The 19,639-nt window shown below is 47.1% G+C and overlaps 1 protein-coding gene across 10 annotated transcripts in view; it reads right to left on the reverse strand.

The window, feature by feature from the left end:
• Nucleotides 1-19,639, reverse strand: part of Mark2 (microtubule affinity regulating kinase 2) — a 64,879-nt gene that overhangs the window by 17,965 nt on the left and 27,275 nt on the right. For 7 of the 10 annotated variants that reach the window (XM_051193831.1, XM_051193826.1, XM_051193824.1 and 4 more), the window contains exon 2: nucleotides 754-822. The exons of 2 other annotated variants lie outside the window; for them this stretch is intronic. In XM_051193831.1, coding sequence (XP_051049788.1) covers nucleotides 754-822 — 69 coding nt within the window. Of the gene's footprint in view, nucleotides 1-753; nucleotides 823-1,028; nucleotides 1,245-19,639 lie in introns of those variants that run through there. One more of the 10 variants, XM_051193829.1, reaches the window with a different exon arrangement.

A 19,639-nucleotide genomic window follows, 5' to 3' on the forward strand; every position in this document is an offset into this window, starting at 1 on the left:
AACTTTCCACAGACAATGCTACTCAAGTCACTGGCCCAGGGGAGGTAACTCCTGCCTTCTCCTGCTGCTGCTCTGAGGTAAGATAGCAGGGTGGACAGTATGGTCTGAACCCTCCTGTGGGTCAGACCAGGCCCATTCTTCCTGGTCCGAATAGGTGATGGATGAGACCTAGCTGTCCTTCTGGATCACAAAGCGAGATCTGGCTAAACCCTTCTCTCCTCCCGACACCCAGCCTCCCTGGGTCACAGCATGTCCAACAGTAGAGCTCTGACCCATACCTTACCCTAGGCAGGCCCCTAGCCGTTCTCAGTGAAAGAAGCCCAGAGGCTCTCAAGTGGCCTCAGGGTTTCTAATCAGCCAGGATCCAGAAGTAGAGTCAAAAGAGCCCTGGGATTAGTGATGGACAGATGGCAGTCTTCTATCCACTGGACCAGTAGAGACCTTCCAGAGTGGGAGCTCAGAAACTGCTTGGCATGCTGCCAGGCTTACCCAACGACAGCCAGCCTCCACCCCAGAGGCTGCGTACTGGCTCGGGCAAGGCTCCTGCTCTATTATTGGAGGCTGCCACCAACTATTCTCTTGAAAAGCCGTGCTCTGGGGCTCAGCACCACAGGGGTGGCCCTCATGTATACTGTGGCTCCTGTAGACTGGGAAGGGACCAGACTGGAGCAGTGCCAGGTAGGAACTTTCTGGCCAAATGCAGACTAAAAGCTCAAGTGAGGTAGAATTAAGAAAGATATCCTTGGAACTCACCCCAGGTTCCAGCTGGGCTCCTGCTGTGATAACCCTTCTTCCACAGCCTGTTTCCTTGGCCTCTGGCTGCTCAGGTAAAAGACCTCTTGGTATTTGCCCATTTTCCTTTCCTCCTCCCTAACCAATCCCTCTTTGACATCTGGATGTCCTTCCTGAGATTCTGACTATCTGGTGCCAGTGCCCAACTCCACTGAGCAACTCTGCAAGATTTTGTTTGAAGTAGAAAGGAGAAAAAGAGAGATGATAATCCCAGGGGCAAAATGGGGAAAACATACCCAGCCGGAGAAAGGGACAAGGGATACCAGCAACTTCCATTCAGCAGAACCTGTCAGGCAGCGAGGGCAAAGTACAGAGGCCGGGAAGAGCCAGGCCCAGGGCGGGGGCTGCGGCTCAGCCAGCCACCCTTACTCAGCCGGCACAGGACAGACGACACCTTCCACCACCTCCTCAGTGAGAAACGAAGCAGCCAGGCCAAGTGTTCCTGCCTGGGAACCTAGACTGTGTCGCAACCGAAACCACCACTGGCGGAGAGTGAGGAGAGAGAGAGACGGAGAGAGAGACAGAGAGAGGGGTGGGTGGGTGGGATTTGGCAAAGAGCTTTGGGGACAGGGTCTACAGCTTGGCCAGCTTGGGTGGTCACAAAGTGTCCAGTCCAGGATGGTACATCAGAAGTTAGGTGGGAGGAGAGGAGAGGGGCAGGAAGAGGGAAGAGAGAGGCGGGTTTAAAACAACTTCCTTCTCCCTTCCCCCGCCCTCCGTCCCGGAAGTGGGCTGCCCCACCCTCCCCAAGGTGCTGTGCTGGTAACAGCTGGAGAGACTGAAGAGCAGACTTCAGACTGGGCTGTCCTACAAAGCAAGCCCTTATCTCACCTGTTGCAGCAGGTGAGACCTGGGTAGGGGCAGATCAGCAAGGCCTCTAATATGGCGCACTATGTGAGTCACATGTGCTAACTCAAGAGCACTAGCCTACTGGAGATCTACAAACCTTCCCAGTACCAAGGCTGGGTGGGTGCAAGCAGACACCAGTAAGCTTGCAGTGACAATCAGACTTGTTACTTCCTAAAACCCAGAGTTACAACTTAGAAGTGCACGCTGCACTTCCTGGGGTCTAGTGAACATGTGAAACAAACCCCTTGAGGGTACATATACTCAAAGAGCCCTTCATATGAAGGAGAATGAAAGTCTTTCCCCTAACTTCTGCCCAAAGGCTGGGAACAATCTAAAGGTCCCTTTCCTTCTGCGGATCTGTCTTTAGGGATCCCCATTCACCTCAAGCGACAAATAACAAAGGCTGGACCTGTGGTGAGTGTGGGGCAGCCTCTCACCCTGCCGCTGACAGAGAGCCTATGTCTCTCTCTAGCACTCTCGGCTAGGGTAGACCATTGAGCGTGCCCCCACCCCCACCCTGCCCCAACAGTTCTGTAAAGACCTCATGCTGGTTATTCATCAACCTTTCTGGGAACAACCAAGGCTTCCTTCTGTATCCTCCCAGCACCACTGGGAGACCACGCTACTCAGGAGAGCAGAAATGCCTGCCATACATTGGGCCTCCCCGGGTTCCCCAACCTCTCACTGCAGAGCTTGGGCAGAATCCAAGGGCAACTATCCCTCTTAGCATGACAGCATCTACTGTGCAAGTTAGTCCCTTTTCCTAGTCTTACCTCAACCTTTCTTAATGGGAGATTTGCTCTCATTTCCTTCCCCAAAAAAAGGGAAGCCTGAGCCCCTCCTTCACAGGTAGCAGTGGGGAGGGGGCACAGGGACAATGGAAAGGACAGGCGTCATTGAAGTCACTGAGTGCTTGGGGGGTTTTGTCATGTGGTATCCCCCCTCCTCTCACCCTCTTCAGGAGACTCTGGTTTCAGGAAACAGTTACCATGAATCCTCGACTTAGCTTGTCCTTGTCTAGGACTACTTGCCTTTCCATTCACTGGCAGACTCATAAGCTAGAATGATACCAAACAGCTTCGTTGTTTCAGTCCCCAGGTTTTGCAATGTGACAGAATTATGTCCTCAATCAGTGTGGAAGTGAAGTACCAAGCACTGGCCTTATACCAGGGCAGTTAGGGAGACATTGGATAAGAGGTAGATGAAGGTATGGGGCTGTAACAAGCCCTCCAGCCTTTCAGCCCTCCCTTGTGGCATTCAGGAGCCTTCCTGACATCCTCTGATCCCAAGCAACTGTCACTCTCAACTGTCAATAGTCCATATACCAGGAGCATTCTGGGTAGGAGAGAACATAAAAACTGTGCTTGGCACTTTGGCACTTACCAGGCCCCCTGAGATAGCTCAACTTGAGAAACACCTTCATTCCCCTAACATTCTGTTGCAACAAAGCTTCAAAGACCTGTGTACTTTCTCCAACCAGGGTAGATGCCTCCTAGATTACGAATACCAGCAGATCATGCAACTGAAGCTACCAGTGTGGCTTACTATCCAACAGTTTCTGTGCTACAACCCTCATTCCACACCAACAGTCAGAGCCTGCCTGGGAAGAACAGGCAGCAGTGAGTGAGCTGAGAGCCGCTCACACCTTTCACATCTGGAGGTGATAACCAATAATCTTCAGAGCTATAGAGATGCTCTCAGAGCACTAAGGGTCTATGTGTATGCAGAGCACCTACAAGTTTCTGGTCTCGCCTTATCCTTGAATCTGCTCTTTGTTGATTTGTCTCTCTTAGGCTAGTGATGCTCAGCAAGCCATTGTCAAACCAGGGCCACTTGCAAAGTGAGCTTGGGCCTCTGTGTTCTTGAATCAAAGTGCACTATGGAGAACATACCTGGTCTCTGCCTACTGTATAAAAGGGGAAGCATGAGACCAGGCAGGGCTTAGGTGCAAGTCACATCTCTGCTACTTACTGACTATGCGAGAGCAGGACTATGTGACTCCTCTAAATTGGAACCCAAGGAAGCACTTCACAGGCTCAGAGAACATCCATGCTTACCACACTACCTGGTGTTCAGTAATGTCTTATTAAATATTTTTGGTTATCTTTTTACTTCTGTTTCCCACTCATAGGCCCTGAGGAGACCTATAACCTCTAAGAACTGGACTGGAATTCCTTCTAGAACAAGAAAAAGCCAAGTCCCTGTGACAGTGACACTATCAGGCAGAACACTCTTTCCTTACATGAAGGTACTTTCCAATAGGCATTTTAAAAAAAGGGTACTCATGAGGCTACCCACTTTATAGCTCAAAGGAAGATGGCGGTGGTCCTGCCAGGGCTTTCCCCTTCCTCTCTAGTACCTTAACTCCTTCCTTCCAGAAACAGTCAAAGAAAGCCAACATACCAGTACCACATGGTGCCAAGGACTGGGGGAAGCTCACATTGCCAGCCTTGCACTTCATTTGGCTCCTCCAGTACCAGTGGGTTACTGTAACCATGGAGACAAGTGAGTTCCTCCATATCACAGGAGAGCCAGGCTGCCAGCAGCCCAGGCTTTGGAGGATGGGGGTGGCGGTGAGGCAGAAGGCAGCCAGCAACATCAAAGCTTGATTCACTTTGCAGGGAACTGTGGAAGAAGATGGGCACTACCAGTATAGTACTGGACCTCTTAGACTCACCTCCTCTTCTCTAAGTAGTTTGTTTCTGGTATATTCTCTGGACTCTGGGGTTCCATTCTCAGTCCTACTGTTGTGTACTTGGAAGCTGCCACTGTGTTAGACCTACAGTGGGTTCTGATTCTACTACTTTGGCTATCACACAGAAAATGGGACAGAACTACACAGACACAAACACACTACAGACAAGTGCTTTATCTAATACACAGTGCCATCTTTGAAGCAAGCCAGGAATGGAACTCTGCTCTTCTGTTCAGCTCAAATTTGGATATCTTCATAACTAGGAGCCATTCCTTTCTCTGGACTTTGAAGCAATGACTTGCATTATTCATTTCTTCTTGTGTCCCCAACGTCCTAACTCCTTCAAACTCTGTAAAGTCAGATAGTGTCTTGCTCACCTTCACATCCTCTTAGTGTCTAATCGGGCTCATACCTAATATTAAAGTACTTGTAGCATAAAGATTTATTTACTTTTTATGTACACTGGGGTTGTGCCTGCATGAATGTCTGTGTGAGGATGCCAGATCCCTGGAACTGGAGTTACAGATAGTTTGTGAGCTGCTGTATGTAGGATTCCCTGGAATATCAACCAGTGCTCTTACTGCTGAACCATTTCTCCAGCCCCCTGAAGGTATAATTTTTTTGATCCTTACAAGTTGCCCCTACCCCCACCCATAGAGAATAAGATAAGGGAAGAGGGAGAAGTTAAACCAAAACTTCTAACCAGAAGAGCCATTTCCTCCCTTTCAAACATTTACTGCCCTTGAAGTTGCCTGTCAAAAAGAGGGACTTTGGTTTGTCTTATTCATGGCCCAGCATGTGTAGCACAGTATTCAATAAAGCTCTAAGTAATTGTGCAGAATGAGGAAGAAAATGAGTTGGGGGCTGGAGAAATAGTTTGGTAGTTAGGGGCACTTGCTTGTAGAGGACCTAGGCATGGCTCTCAGCAACCACATTTACACTTCAGTTTTGGGCATTCCATGCCCTCTTCTGACCTTCTTGGGCACCTTCACACGTATGTGACACATACAGAACGCAGGACACTGATATAGATAAATAATATATAACTCTTAAAAAAAGAAAAGAAAAAAAGCTAGCCAGCTGTGGGAGAGGTGTCTTTAGTCCTAACTGTTAGTTAGGCAGCTTAACAACTGGTAGATCTTTGGGATTTGAGGGCAACCAACCAGGGCTACACAATAAAACCCTGTTTCAAAAAGGAGGAGGAGGGGAGAAAGAAAAAGCAAAGAAAGAAAATGTGTTGGGAGGAGGCAGGGAATGTAGCTCTGTGGCTGGAATACTTGCCCAGAATACATAAAGCCCTGGGTTCCACCCAAAGCACAATATAAAACCAGGCATAGTGTCATACACCTGTAATCCTAGCACTTTGGAGGCAGAAGCATCATAAATTCAAGGTCATCTCCACTACAAAGGAAGTTTAAGACCAGCCAGGACTCGATGAGACCAGTCTCAAAGAAAAAGAAAGAAAGAAAATATATTGGGGAGCTGAGTGTAATCCTAGCATCCAGAGGCTGAGGTAGAACTTGGACGACAGTGAATTCTGGGCTAGCCTGGGTCCAGCAAGACCTAGTCCTAAGAACATAAAATGAGGGTGGTGTACTGACTGGCTCAGAGGGTCAGACACTTATTATCTAAGCCCTGACTATCTGGCTCCATCCTCCAGAACCCATGTAGAAGCCAAGCATGGTGGTGTACATCTATATTTCCAATTCCTACAGAGAGATGTGAGGCAGAGACAGGAAAATTGTCAGGGAAGTTTATGGGCTAGCTAGCCTGATGTCTGCTATACAGAAGAAACAATAAGTGCTTGCCTACCATACACAGCCTCTAGGTTCAATACCAGCAGTGTAAAAATTGGGTATAATGGTAGGCACCTACAATCCTCATAAAGTGGAAGCAGACAGATTCTGAATTCAAGGTAATCCCTGGCAACAGAGCAAGTTCAAGATCAACCTTGACTCAAAAAGGGGCAGAGTTGGGGTGTCTTCAGATGTCCCATGCTTTCAACTTATAACAACCAAGTGGGCTCTTGCCCACCAATAGATGGAAAGTAGTCAATCACTAATGGAAACTGGAGATCACACAGAAAGCCATATCAGCAAGGCAGAGTATCCCATCTGCTCCTTGGCTCCCTGCTTCCTGAAAGGGGAAATCCTCGACTCTCATGACAACCAAGGCCTCCCACTTAAGACAGCTCTTCTCTTTGCTTCTCTACCTTGGATCCCTCCTGTTTTGCTAGGAAAACAGCATGTGTTGCAGAGAGAATGCAATTCAATTTGAACCATTTCAAAAGCTACTGAACAGAGAAGTGACAACTACTTGTATAAGGATTCCAGGGGACATTAGTATATGCTACACTGAGAGTGCTGCTGTAGTATTTCCTGCTTGAATCAGTGCTCTGCTCTTGTCGGTTACGAGGTCCTGTCAACCTTAGGGTGCTCACAAAAGGTACTGTCCCACTACACAAAGCAGCATTTCCACCCTGCCCCTCCCCAAAATGCCTCCTGCTACAGTGAGGCACGCAGGAACTAAACACAGCAACAGCGGGGAGCTCAGTGACTCACTCACCCAGCACAACCAACTCCTCCCAGAATCTCCCGACTTCTCCCTGGGGCTTTGCCAAAGCAAAGCAACAAAGAAGCTTGAGATTAAAAAAAAATAAAAAATAAAACCAAAAAACCACCTCAGCATTTATGCAACAGTTGTTTTTTTTTTTTTTCCTTGATGCAGAATTAACCCTTGACTCCTGCCCTGCCTGACAAGGCATCCTATGGTGGTTTCATGCCTAGGAGTACAGCCAGCCCCAGGCTAAGAAGCAGGCTTCCATGTCTTATCCAGTTCCAGCAGCTGCTGGAAAATACTTAACAAGAATCCTGTCTCTTTGCACTTCACCTTTTCCTGCAAGAATAAAAACGACTACCTCCTACCCCTGCAAGTTCAAAGAGGGAGCTGAAGGAGGAAGAAACAGGAAAAATACCAGGGCTGTTCACCACCTCAGAAGTCACTGTGGCCAGAGGTCAACCTGAAAAGGAGAAAGGTTTCAGCAACCACCCAAGGCTGTCACTGCTAATCTGGGCCTCACAACTGCCCCCATCAGACCAGACTCCACTGTGTGGCTACTCTTTTGAAGTGACTGTTAAACATTCAACTGGCTACTCTTTCCAGAAATCAGGCTCCCTTGCCCTGATGGGCAGAGGTGCTGCATGTCCATTTTCTTCTGCAACTAGAATGGAAGGGGCTGAGGCCATAGAAGGGGGTCTGTCAGACCACAGAGTAAATTTGGTGCACTGGAGATCCTGGGCACACCTGTGAAGAAAGGGGCAGTTTCTTTTCATCTTTGTTGTTTGGGATCTGGAACAACTTTATGTGTATATCAGCTGCTGGGACTCTGACTAAGGAGAATGCTCAGGTAAGCACAATCAGATGCAATGTGTTCCTCCAGAAATCCCCTACTTGCTACAAGTTCCCTTCTAAGGAGCTGGGGTGGGGCTCAGGGGGAGCTCACTGGTGTTCTGCAGGCTCCACCATAAGCCTGATGCTAGGTCCCTGTCCAGCATTGCTTTAAAAAAAAAATCCCTTCTGAGAAAACTTACTAATGGTAGCAATGCTCTCAGGCTAGCCCACGAACCTCCCTATTGCATTGGTCCAGCTTGGGAATATATCTCTGCTCTCTGGGCACCATACACATGGAGCACTCTAATCTCCCAAACCTTGGTGACACTGAGACACAGAGGGCTTGAACAAGAATGCCTCAAAAACTCTTGGCATGGCTGGAGCCTGCAGTGGAACATGGGAAAGGGTCTGAGGAGACAGGAACCCAGATGAAAATTAGCTCTTTGAACACCTACTGCCTTACAGGAGAGAAGAGCTATTGCAAGAGGAACGTGGAAGGAAATTTCTAGCTAGAGTGAGAGAAGTGAGCCTATATGACAGTGTCCTGATGCACATGGGGCCAATACTCTTTGGCATTGCCTTCCCTATAGCACAACCAAAGCATCAGGGCTGAAGGAAGAAGACATTGCTGTATCCTGTTACTAAGCAGATGCAGTTGGAGCAGGAATCTTAGATAGGCTGGTTGTCAGCAGTTTGGTGAAGACTGCAAAGTCCAAGCTTCCCAGCTGGACCCAGGCTCTCAGCTTGCTATTCTAGGCCTGTGGACAGAGGTGGCAGAGGGGTAGGCAAATGTTCAATTACTGACAGTAATGGCTGCTTTGCTTCTGGAGAGGCCCTAGCTATGTGTAGTTTTAGTCTATAGAAGCAAGGTATGCAAAGCAAATCACAGCCATCCTTTATTATATGTATCTTTTTTTTTGTTGTTGTTTGATTGTTTTGTTTTTCAAGACAAGTTTTCTCTGGTTAGCTCTGGCTGTCCCAGAACTCTGAGAGATCTGTCTGCCTCTACCTTCCAAGTGCTGGGATTAAAGGTGTGTACCACAACTCCTGGCTCTTAAGAGTACTCTTATTTACAATCTATATTTTCAGAGCCCTAAGAAGAGATCCTAGGAAACTATCCTAGCTTCCAAGAGATGTGAATGATGCAGAGACAAGCCAGTTCAGCTCTGTTTGAGGGTGACAGACAGCAAGTAGGTCTGGGCTTCCCAGCCTCTGACAGGAATCTGTAGGACCTTCTGCATGTGTGCACATGCCCGCCCATGTATGAGTGTGCACGTACGCGCGCGCGCACACACACACACACACACACACACACACACACACACACACACACACACACACACGGAAGCCGTCAAGAACTACGACTGCAATTAACAGGTGTGCTGGAGAGACAGGGGACACTTTGGGGTCTGGTTAGATGGACTGTTACATAGACCGATTGAAGGAGGCAGACAGTCAAGTCTGTAGCTACCCACCTCTGAATTTACTGAGAGGGCAGGGAAGAAAAGAGTGACAAAAGAGGAATATAAACATCAGCCCCTAACATATTGTATCTATCCTATCCCTCTACCCAGTCCATGCTACCCACTAAAGACCAAAGACAAGAGCCTGACAGGAATAAAGAAGCTTCTGAACATAAGTCTTAAAAACAGGGAAATCAGAAATTATCAAATATCTAATTCCACCCCAAACTCTCTGAATAATCTTGGCCTGAATTAAATAGTCAAGACATACCAGCTATCATTCATAGTTCCATGCTTTCTCACTATTCTGTAAGTTACAGAAGACAGCCTGAATTTCTTTACCCAGTAACTGTTATAGATGCTATGCACCTTCAGGAGGAGATGGCTTGTCTCAAACAGGCCCAGGAGAGCTCTATAGTCAAAGGCCAAGTTCTGGTCATCTCACACAACTCAGACAGGGGTTTGGGTTTCTTGCAGAGCCAGAGAAGGCTCCAGCAGCTGAACTGTTTTATTCTTTCCATAAAAGGCCACGCTAGGCTCCCCTGATTTAAAAAAAAAAAAAAAAAAAAAAACACTTTAAACAAAAACATCCCACCCCACAAAAACTCAGAGTACATCATAGCTCCTGAGGCACTAAGTACTACCATCTTGCCAGGACTTTCTAGATAAATGGGTCTGGAAGCTTTTGCAAGTTAGCAGTCAGAGCAAGAGATTCGACTCATGTTTCAGACACATGTGCACAATCATGTAGCATGTGCACACAAGCACTGCTTCGTGGGTACACTCAGATACTTACTACAGCTCAAGCTGCCTCTCAGCCTTGAGGAGAACTGTTATGTGTGTATGTGTAACAGTGAGTGCTCAGCTCAACTGCACTTTCAATTACTGACGGTCCCAAGAGGTACTCTGTGGCAACCAGGCTCCCATCACCACCTGTTCACTAACAGGGTAACTATTTGGGAATATAAGATTCAGAGATATTATAGGGTTGTTAACAGTAAACTAGCTGGCATCTATCTCAGGGACAGTTTCCTGAAAAGTTGTGGACCCTTAGAGACAAGATCTGAGAACAGGGGAAGTAAAAGAAATATTAAAAATAGGGATGCTGGGATAATAAAAGCAGGGAAGAAACATCTCAGAGCTGAAGCCCTGCTCTATGGACCTGGACTTCACTAAGGAATCACAGGCTCCCATGTACATTCCTTGGCAGACCCAAGCTTCCTCTTGCATCTTCCCTCTTTTTACCCAGTCAGCTCCACAAGGTCAAATAACCGTGGCACCTAATGCCCATGCTGGTTATCCCATGAAGAGATAACCAAGGTCATGTGAGCTGGATCGACACGTTCTGCTGCACTTGTTTATAAGCAAGAGGATTAAAACAACCTGTCAGGGGAGGAGAGCAGAGGGGCAAACCTTGGTCACTGGGCAAGCATTGGGAACACAGGATAGAGGCCTCCTGCCAAGAAATCTTTTGCTCAAATACAAAGACGAAATCTCTTACCAACACCAAACCAGCTACCTATGCCAAATACCACATACACTTCAGTGACCTTGAGGCGCTGCTTCATTTTCCCTGAGCTCTTTATATGAAACGTTAGTTTGGGTTTATCTGGGGTGAGGTGGAAGGCTAAGCAGATGATCGACATAAAGCTTCTGAAGTGTCCCAAATTGATCAGGCCATGTAGTGCACACCTGTAATCTTAAAGCACTCAGGAGGCAGAGGCAAGTGGATCTAAGTTCCAGGCTAGCCTTGTCTACATAGTGAGTTCCAGGTAAGCCAGGAGCTACATAGTGAGACCCTGTCTCCAAAAACAAAAAACAACACAACAAAACCAAAAACAGTCCCAAACGGAATAAATACCAAGGCAAAGCCTTTCTAACTCTCTAAGAAGAATGTGTGCATCCAGAGGGAGGGTTGCTTTAACTTTAACTCTTCCTCGGGTGCTGGGGCTTAAATTCAGCCAAGGGCTTTACATTGGGCTGTATGTACAGCCAGCCCAAAGAGAAGATATGTCAGGTGTGCACTTAAAGGGAGCCCCATTTTCAGAGACCCAAACTCTCAGCTAGAAGCAAAACACCAAAACAAATTTTCCAGTGAGCATATCTTTCCCCAACCAATGTCAGAACTGCTCAAACAAAACAAAAAATTGCCTTGAGATCCAGCTCCAGGACACATAGGATTGAAACAGCAGAGTGAGGATCATCCAACATGGCCTGGAGGTCAACCTGACAATGATGATCACTAGCCAGACTCAGGAAGAGAAGGCGCTGGGCATTCGGCCTTTGCTCCAGGCAGCCTGGCTGCAGAAACTGACCTCTGGCTCTGTAACCACACTCCTCCCCAGCTCCAGTCCCATTGACCCTAAGTAACCACTCCTCCCACTCAGAAAGCTGGGGCTCTGCTTTAGGTACTCACAGCTGCCAGCAGGAAGTTGTTGCTAGTGGTGCTTCCTGGCTGACCACAGAGGTCAGCAAAAGACTAAGGTGTCGCCACCTCTGGCCAGTCAAAGGGAGAACAGATACCGCCACTGGCAGCTCATGCCCCTCTACAACATTCCTTTTCCAGGACGGGAGCAGCACTTTCCCAACCCCACCCACAGTCCTGAGAAGCAGGAACAGTGCCTCCTCTACCCACTGTGGCTAAAGAAATGGAATAGGGTGGCTGAGGGGATAAAGGTGATTGCTGACAGGCCTGACAACCTAAGTTTGATACCTAGGACCTACATGGGTGGAAGGAAAGAACCTACCACAGCAGGCTGTCCTCTGACCTTCATGCACACTTCAAGGCATACAAACATCCCCCACTTGTACCAAATACATAAATCTTAATAACAAATTTTATTAAGTTACTATTTTAAAAAAAGAAAGCCTAAATGAGTGTAACTAAGCTAGGAATAACAACAGCTAGCTTAACTGGGTATGGTGGTGTATGCCTTTAACTCTCACCACTTGGGAGGCAGGGTTCAAGGCCTGCCTGGTCTACATAGTTAAGACCCTATCTGAAAAAACAAAACAAAACAAAAAAAGCACCCAGCTTAGGGATTTAGAGGCCTGGTTAAGGGGCACTGTCCTGCAAAGGGTTCCAGGACAAATGACCCAGCTCCTAGCTTCCCAAGATCAGGGCATGTGGGAGTATTCATTTCTCAGGATGTTAGAGAATGGCCAGGCAGACTTGCCTGATACCTGGGGAGGGTCACCACTGCCTCTAAGGAGCCCTGGTCTCCACTCTCCACTCACAGAAGAAGCAGTCTGCTGGCCCAAGAAGGCACAGAGCTCATATGCTCACTGTCCACTAATCTCTTTCAGATTCATGGTTGTCATGCACTCAGCTGGTCACTCTAGTTTACCCGGCAGCATGGGAGTGGGGAGGAGGAGCAGGAGCAAGAGCAGGAGCAGGGGATTATGATTCTCTATTTCAAGCTCCGCCCCAGAGGCTAGGGAAGGAAGCAGCTGTGTTCCCACTGCAGGATCTCCAACCTCTAGCCACTACAGAGCCAATCAGCTGCCTAAGAACTCTGGGCAACAAGCACATCAAACAAGTTGGAAAGGGGAGGGGAACCAACCTGGGTAGAAGTGGCTGGGCTCCTGCCAAGAACTCTGAATGGTTTTTCTATCCACACTAGAACAGTGCAGGTGTATGCTCCCTGGGAAAAGGCAGGCTTGCATGGCACACAGCATACCCTGGAGGGAGACAGTTGAAAGCTGCCTCGTGCAGCCTCCAAGGCAGAGTTGCATTCTAACCTTAGGTCTAACTTTGCTCCTAGGTGTGGAGCATGGTCATCTTGGTCATCTCAAAACAACTCATCTTGGTTATCTCAGGTCACGTCTGAACACTTGTGACACTGACTGGATGATAAGAGGAGAGGGGAAACTGTTAGCTGTTATGTGGACTCCTGCTTGTAGCCAATGAGTAGAGCAGAAGCTATATACAAGGGCTTCTGTAGAGAGGAGGGTGCCTCCCTCCACAGCACAGAACCCAAGACTGCCACAGAGACAAGCTATTTGGTGACAAATAGGAATGTCTGTGGGGGGTAGGAGCAAGACAGATAGCCATTAGATACTTCCTCTTTTTCACCAACCCTCCTAGGTCTTTTAATGGCAGCCAAGGTATGTGAGTCCCTCCCTACAGAAAAGGAAAGCAATCCTGGTCTCTGGCTTAACCCTGGCCCAGTGTCACCAGATAATTCTGCTGCAAAAGCCAAGTCTCCCATGGATAAATGCCTCAGACAGGCTGCCATCTACACACATTGCACACATACAAATATGCCCTCCTTCCTGGACAACATGGCTTGTGGTAGGAGAGGGAGCACCAAGCAGGCATTCTGCCCAGCACCAAGAATAGGAAATCACACCTCAAACACACATTTCATAGAATTCTATCTCGGGCTGATGAGATGGCTCAGAAGATACAGGTATTTGCTGCTATGTTCAATGACCTGTGATAGATCCCCAGGACTTAAATGGGGGAAGGAGATAATCAACTCCTCTAGGTTTCCCTCTGACCAACATTGCATTCACATACACTAAATAAAAAGATAACTGTATAAAAAACATTCTGTCTCTGGCTTACCCCTCCCTACCCATAATTGGTTCATACTTATATGTTTATGTCTATACACATGTACACGTAAAGCTCATTTTCAACTAGACTCACAGGTTTCCAAACTGTTTCTTTCACTGCATGAAGGGCTAGCTGGTATCCTTTCCCTGACAGTAGCTGGGCCCCAGCCACCTGTCTTCAGGTTTGCAAAGAAAGACCTCCAGCTTTTTGCTATAGCTTCCCTCAGCCTGGGTCACTTCCCCTCCATTCAGATCCCATCCTTCTGTTGAGCTAAAGCCAGACATCACTCCCACCAGGAAGCATTGCAGGGTTCTACCTTGCTTCACTGAGTCTCCACTGTGTCCTCCCAGGCATTCTCAACTCAGCCTCAGCAGAATGCTGCTGCTCACTGGCTCGTCTCCTTTGCAACTCTTAGTGCTTACTTTGCTTACTAATATACAAAACTAAGAGCAGGACTCAGTTACTTGGTGTTCTTGGTGTCCTGGCACAATGGTGGCCACTAACAGGCCCTCCAGAAATGCCTTTCTAAGTCAAACTGGAATGTCATGAAGTCAGATCTTCCTGATTCCTCTTTATCCAACAGCCCTTAACCCAACTCTGATCCATGTAACTCTTTGACCTAAGTCAAGGCTTGAATGCGGCTGCCTACTGTTCTCAATCTACTGCCTAGGAACTTCTGGCACCAGTATGGAAACGGTCCCCAGAGAGACCCAGCGTCTTTGCTGTGTAGAGCTGGGGTCTGCTGCCCTTTTACCTGTCCCTTCCCAGAAGTCTGTAGGCCTTCTAAGGAGAGCTGCCATTAAGGTGGGGGGCTATGGGGACAAGTACCAAGGGCCCCAAGGGAGATCTATTCTAGACCCAAATCTGCCCAAACAAGTTATGTAACTTTGAACAAATCACCCTCCTTGGGGACCTGTTTCCACACTTGTAAAGGCTCTAAGAATCTGTCCTGAGTGAATGGAGTTCTTCATCTGTGCTCAAGCTTTCTAGGCCCATCCCTCGGACCAAAGCAGGAAGTGAGTAGGGGCTGTCTGTCATGAAGCCCACTTCCTGATCTTGGTTAACATCAAGTGAACCTGCCAAGGAGCCTGGCTCTCTAAGGAACCTTGTCTAGCATACTGTGGACACTAGGCCCACACACTGAAAAACTTTTGGCTAGACTTCAAAAAAAAGAAAGAAAGAAAGAAAAAAGAAACATTCAATTCTAGACTCAAGGTGTTAAGACAGGTAATTCTTTTTTCCCCAAAGATTTCATCTGTTCCAGCTCCATATACAAGTTCCCAGTCAGGAAAGTGGACACAAGGCCCAGGGCAAGGCACTGTGGCACAGTCTCTTTCCCTCAGGCCTGCAGTTCAGCCTTCAGTAAGCAGGGAGCCTTTGTGCATGTTCAGGACCTGGCAGACAAGCAGTACACACACAGCAAGTTAAGCAGAGCCTGCCCCCACCCGCATGAAGCAGTACACACAGCAAGTTAAGCAGAGCCTGCCCCCACCCGCATGATTCCCACAGTGGCTGACTCCTGGGTGGGGAGCTGCCTGCCTGCCTGCCTGCCTGCAGTGAGCAGGTAATCCTTGAGGAGAAACTGATCTGGCAAAGCCCTACAAGCAGCAGTTTCAGTCTCCCTGCCCAGGGTGGGGGAGGGGAGCCAGGCCCAGCAGACCTGTCTAACAGGTCCTTAGTTCTACCACCCAGCCAGAGCTTCCTGGATTCAAACCAGGAGATGCAAAAGTCAGTGAGAAAGGAGAAAAGGTCCCATGTTCTCACTCTCATCTATCTAGGATGGTCCTGGACAACTCTGACCTCTTCACAACTATTGGTCCATCTAGAAAAGCAACTCAGGGCTGGGGACATAGCTTAGCAGCTAAGAGAACTTGCTGCTATTTTAAAGGACCTAGGTTCAATTCCCAGCACCCACAACTGCCTCAAACTCCAGTGCCACAGAATCCAGTGCCCTCTTCTGACCTCCCACACACAAGGCACAAAGTGGTGCACATATATGCAGGCAAAACACTAATTCATAAGAAACAAATGTTTTTCTTTTCTTCCTTCCTTCCTTTCTTCCTTCCTTTTTTTTTTTTCAAGTCAGGGTAGCCCTTAGCTGGAAGTGGCACTGTAGACTGGCTGGCCTTAAACTCACAGAAATCTACCCGTCTTTGCCTCCTGAGTGTTGTGATTAAAGGCTTGTGCCACCACACCCCAGGTAAAACAAAATACTTTTTAAAAAAAATTAGAAAGGAATCTATTACCACCACACCCTGAAGGTTCTCATTTCCTCAGATCTCAGAACCTAAACAAGCAGACCCAGGCCTGGTTAGTACTTAGATGGAAGAAAAGCAACTATCTCTAATATGCTTAAAGAAAAATCTGGGTCCTTGCCATCACCAGTGGGTACCGAGTTGGTGTGAAATCAGAGCTTTTCTGACCTAGAGCACACGATGTTGCCTCTGGACAGAACTACCAACACCTCTTTAACCTGCTTTCCTAGCACAGAGGAAAGGATGAAGCCAGTTAACCAGTCACTCAAGCATCAACAGAGAACTGAGCGCAAATGCCAAGAAAGAAGGCTAGGCTTTCTGGCTCTTGTCCCTACTTTAGGAAGCCAGACAGGGATTCTCTCCTGTGGCTTCCTGAGTTCTTATCCAGCAACAGTGTAATTCTTCCCCCTCATCCTTTCACTTTCAAAAAGCAGTTCTTTTTGGGCCAGTGAGATTGCCAAAACCCATGACTCCTGGAAGTTGTGCCCTTACATTCATAGTCCCTCACCTAGTACGAATGTGCTTCCAACACACACACACCAAAATAATTGTAATTACAAAGCGTTCTTACTAATTATTACATTTAATTAACATACTGATTAAAACTTGTGACTTAAATGAGGCAGTAGTGGCACGTGCCTTCAATCACAGAAACGTAGGATGGCATTCAAGGCCAGCCTGGTGTACAGAGTAAGTTCTAGGACAACCAGAGAAATTCTGTCTCAAAAAAAAAAAAAAAAAAAAAAAAAAATTTTAATTCAGGGGCTAGAGATGGCTTAGCAGTTAAGAGCACTGACTGCTCTTCCAGAGGACCACGTTTCAATTCCCAGCACCCACATGTCAGCTCACAAGTGCCTGTAACTCTAGTTCCAGGAGACCTGACACCCATGGCAAAACACCAAAGCACACAAACAAAACAAAACAAACACTGGTAACTTAAAAAACCGAAGACCCCAACAGAAACAGGTGTCTGGTTTGTAAAGCAAGACAGGTACATTTCTCTAAGGGTACTACAATGAAAAATATTCATATTGCAATTTTTATTTTTTTTTGCAGTGATGAGACTCAAATCCAGAGCCTCCACCAAGGCTTACCCTCAGACTATTATTTCTCATCTCACAGCTAATTCATTAAGAGGTGATTGTGTGAAACACACACACACACACACACACACACACACACACACACACACACACACAAACACCAGCCTTCTAAGTATCAGCACTCTAACATGAGAGATGCACAGATTACAACCCAAATACAGACACTGAAGTTAGCTCATTCACCCAATTTATTAGTGGTCTGTAGCCTTTAGTTATTTTTCAGATAACTGTGGGCAAAGATAATCACAGACTCCACTTTGAATGACAACCATCAGTGCTGCCAGGATTTGCTTTAACCCTGGGGCTTGATGAATTTGGATACATAGGCACTGAGTGGGCTCTGCTAAGAGTCACTCTGTACTAGGAAAAAGGAAAATGACCCAGAAATACTGACAACAATCATGTAGCCTTCCTCGTCTTTCATCATTATCTGAACTTCAAAGTCAGGCCCGATAATAAGATTACGAAAAAAAACTTTTAAAAGCCAAAAAATTTGCTTTAGGGCTGGTGACATGCCTGGCAGGTAAAGGTGCTTGGCGCCAAGCCTGAGGACTTTAGTTCAATTCTTGTAACCCACAGAGAACTGACTCCTGTGAGTCACAAACACAGCCACACACCCTCAATAAATAAATAAAAATAAATAAGTGCATGTAAATAAAAATGCTCAGGATTCAGTCAGGGCAATAAAAACAAAAACAGGAACTGAGTGAGTTGTCTTGGTAAAGACTGGGAACTCCAGGTTGTGTACCAGAATCCCCACTGCAGACCGCACTGGCTGTGACTAAGCATGTTTATTATAGATTTTGCTTTTGTCTCCCAGTGGTCAGTTATCAAGTCTAATTTCCTTCCTTAACTCCTGTTCAACTGGCTTAGGTCACACTGCACAGGTTTCCCTCAGTTGCAGAGCGCTTTAGGAAGGAAGCAGGGAGAAATGAGACAAACAGAAAATTTAATGCCATCAAAGCATGAGTGTTAGCTGCTCAGTGTGGTGGTGTACAACTTTAATCCCATTACTCAGAAGTTGAGGCAGGCTGATCTCCAAGTTTGAGGACAGCCTGGTATACACAGAGTTCCAGGACCGCCAAGGCTATACAATGAGACTCTGTTTAAAAAGATCCCCATCCCAAAAAAATAAGCCACAAATAATGCAACATGCCTTTAATCTCAGCACTTGGGAGGTTGTCTTAGGGTTACTATTGCTGTGATAAAACACCACACACAATGAAAGCAAATTGTAGGGAAAGGGTTTATTTCATCTTATACTTCCAGGTGACACTCCCTCACTGAGAGAAGTCAGGGCAGGAACTGAAGCAGAGGCCATCAAAGGATGCAGCTTACTGGCTTGTTCCCCAGGGCTTGCTCAGCCTGCTTTCTCACAGACCCCAGGACCACCTTGCCTGGGGATGGCATCACCAGCAGTGGACTGGGCCCTCTCCTATCAATCACTAATAAAGAAAGTGCCTCAGAAGCTTGCCTACATGTCAATCTTATGGAGGCATTTTCTCAATTGTGGCTCCCCCTTCTCAGAGAATTCTAGCTTGTGTCAAGTTGACAAAAACAAACAAAAGACCAAGGAGGACAACAGTAGAAGCAGCAAACACTGAGAGTTCAAAGTCAGTCTGGATTACACCTCAAGTTCAAGGCTAGCCTAGGATACACAAGGTTCTGTCACAAAATAAAACAGAAAGATGAAAAGTCAGGGCTACAGCTCATCGAAGGAGCACGCAGCTTGGTATGCACTTGTGTTTGATCCCAACTCCAACAAAGGGGAGAAAGAGAAGGAGAGATGGAGGGGAAAAGTCAAATACATTGGCAAATGCCTGTGATCTCAGCATTCAGGAGGCTAAGGAAAGAGTGTCACATGCTTAGGGCCTGCCTAAGTTACATAATGAGACCCTGTCAGGAAAACAGGCTGAAGAGATGGTTCAGCAGGTAAAGGCACTTAACTTGAAAGCCCGAACACCTGCACTTGATCCCCAGATCCCACGATGGAAGGGGAGAATCAGCTCATATTTGGACTCACAGGAACACACAAATAATCATAGTACATTCTTTAATAGTCCATGTGTGTGTACATGGAAGCCAAAGGTCACTCTCAGGCATAAATCTTCAGACACTGTTTCTCAGACCATCACTTTGTTACTGTTTATTGAGACAGGGTCTCATACGATTTTGGGGATCACAAATTAAGTTGGGCTGGCTGGTCAGAAGGCCCCAGGGATCTTCCTGTCTCTGTGTCCCCAACATTGGGATTACAAGGACACCAAACCCTATTCAGTAGATTTTTTGTGACTTAAAATCAGGTCCTCTGATAAAACCATCTTCCCAGCCAGGTGGTGGTGGTACATGCCTTTAGTCCCAGCACTAGGGAGACAGTGGCAGGCTGATCTACAGAGTGAGTTCCAGGTCAGCCAGGACTACTGCACAGAGGAACTTTGTCTCAAACACAAACAAACAAAAAACCCATCTTCCTGGTCCAGACCCTTTTCTCTGATGTTAGAACCAGGATAAGCCAAGGGCATACACCTATT

The sequence above is a fragment of the Phodopus roborovskii genome, unplaced genomic scaffold, assembly GCF_943737965.1.
Source record: "Phodopus roborovskii unplaced genomic scaffold, PHOROB, whole genome shotgun sequence".
In the NCBI taxonomy this organism is placed as follows: domain Eukaryota; kingdom Metazoa; phylum Chordata; class Mammalia; order Rodentia; family Cricetidae; genus Phodopus; species Phodopus roborovskii.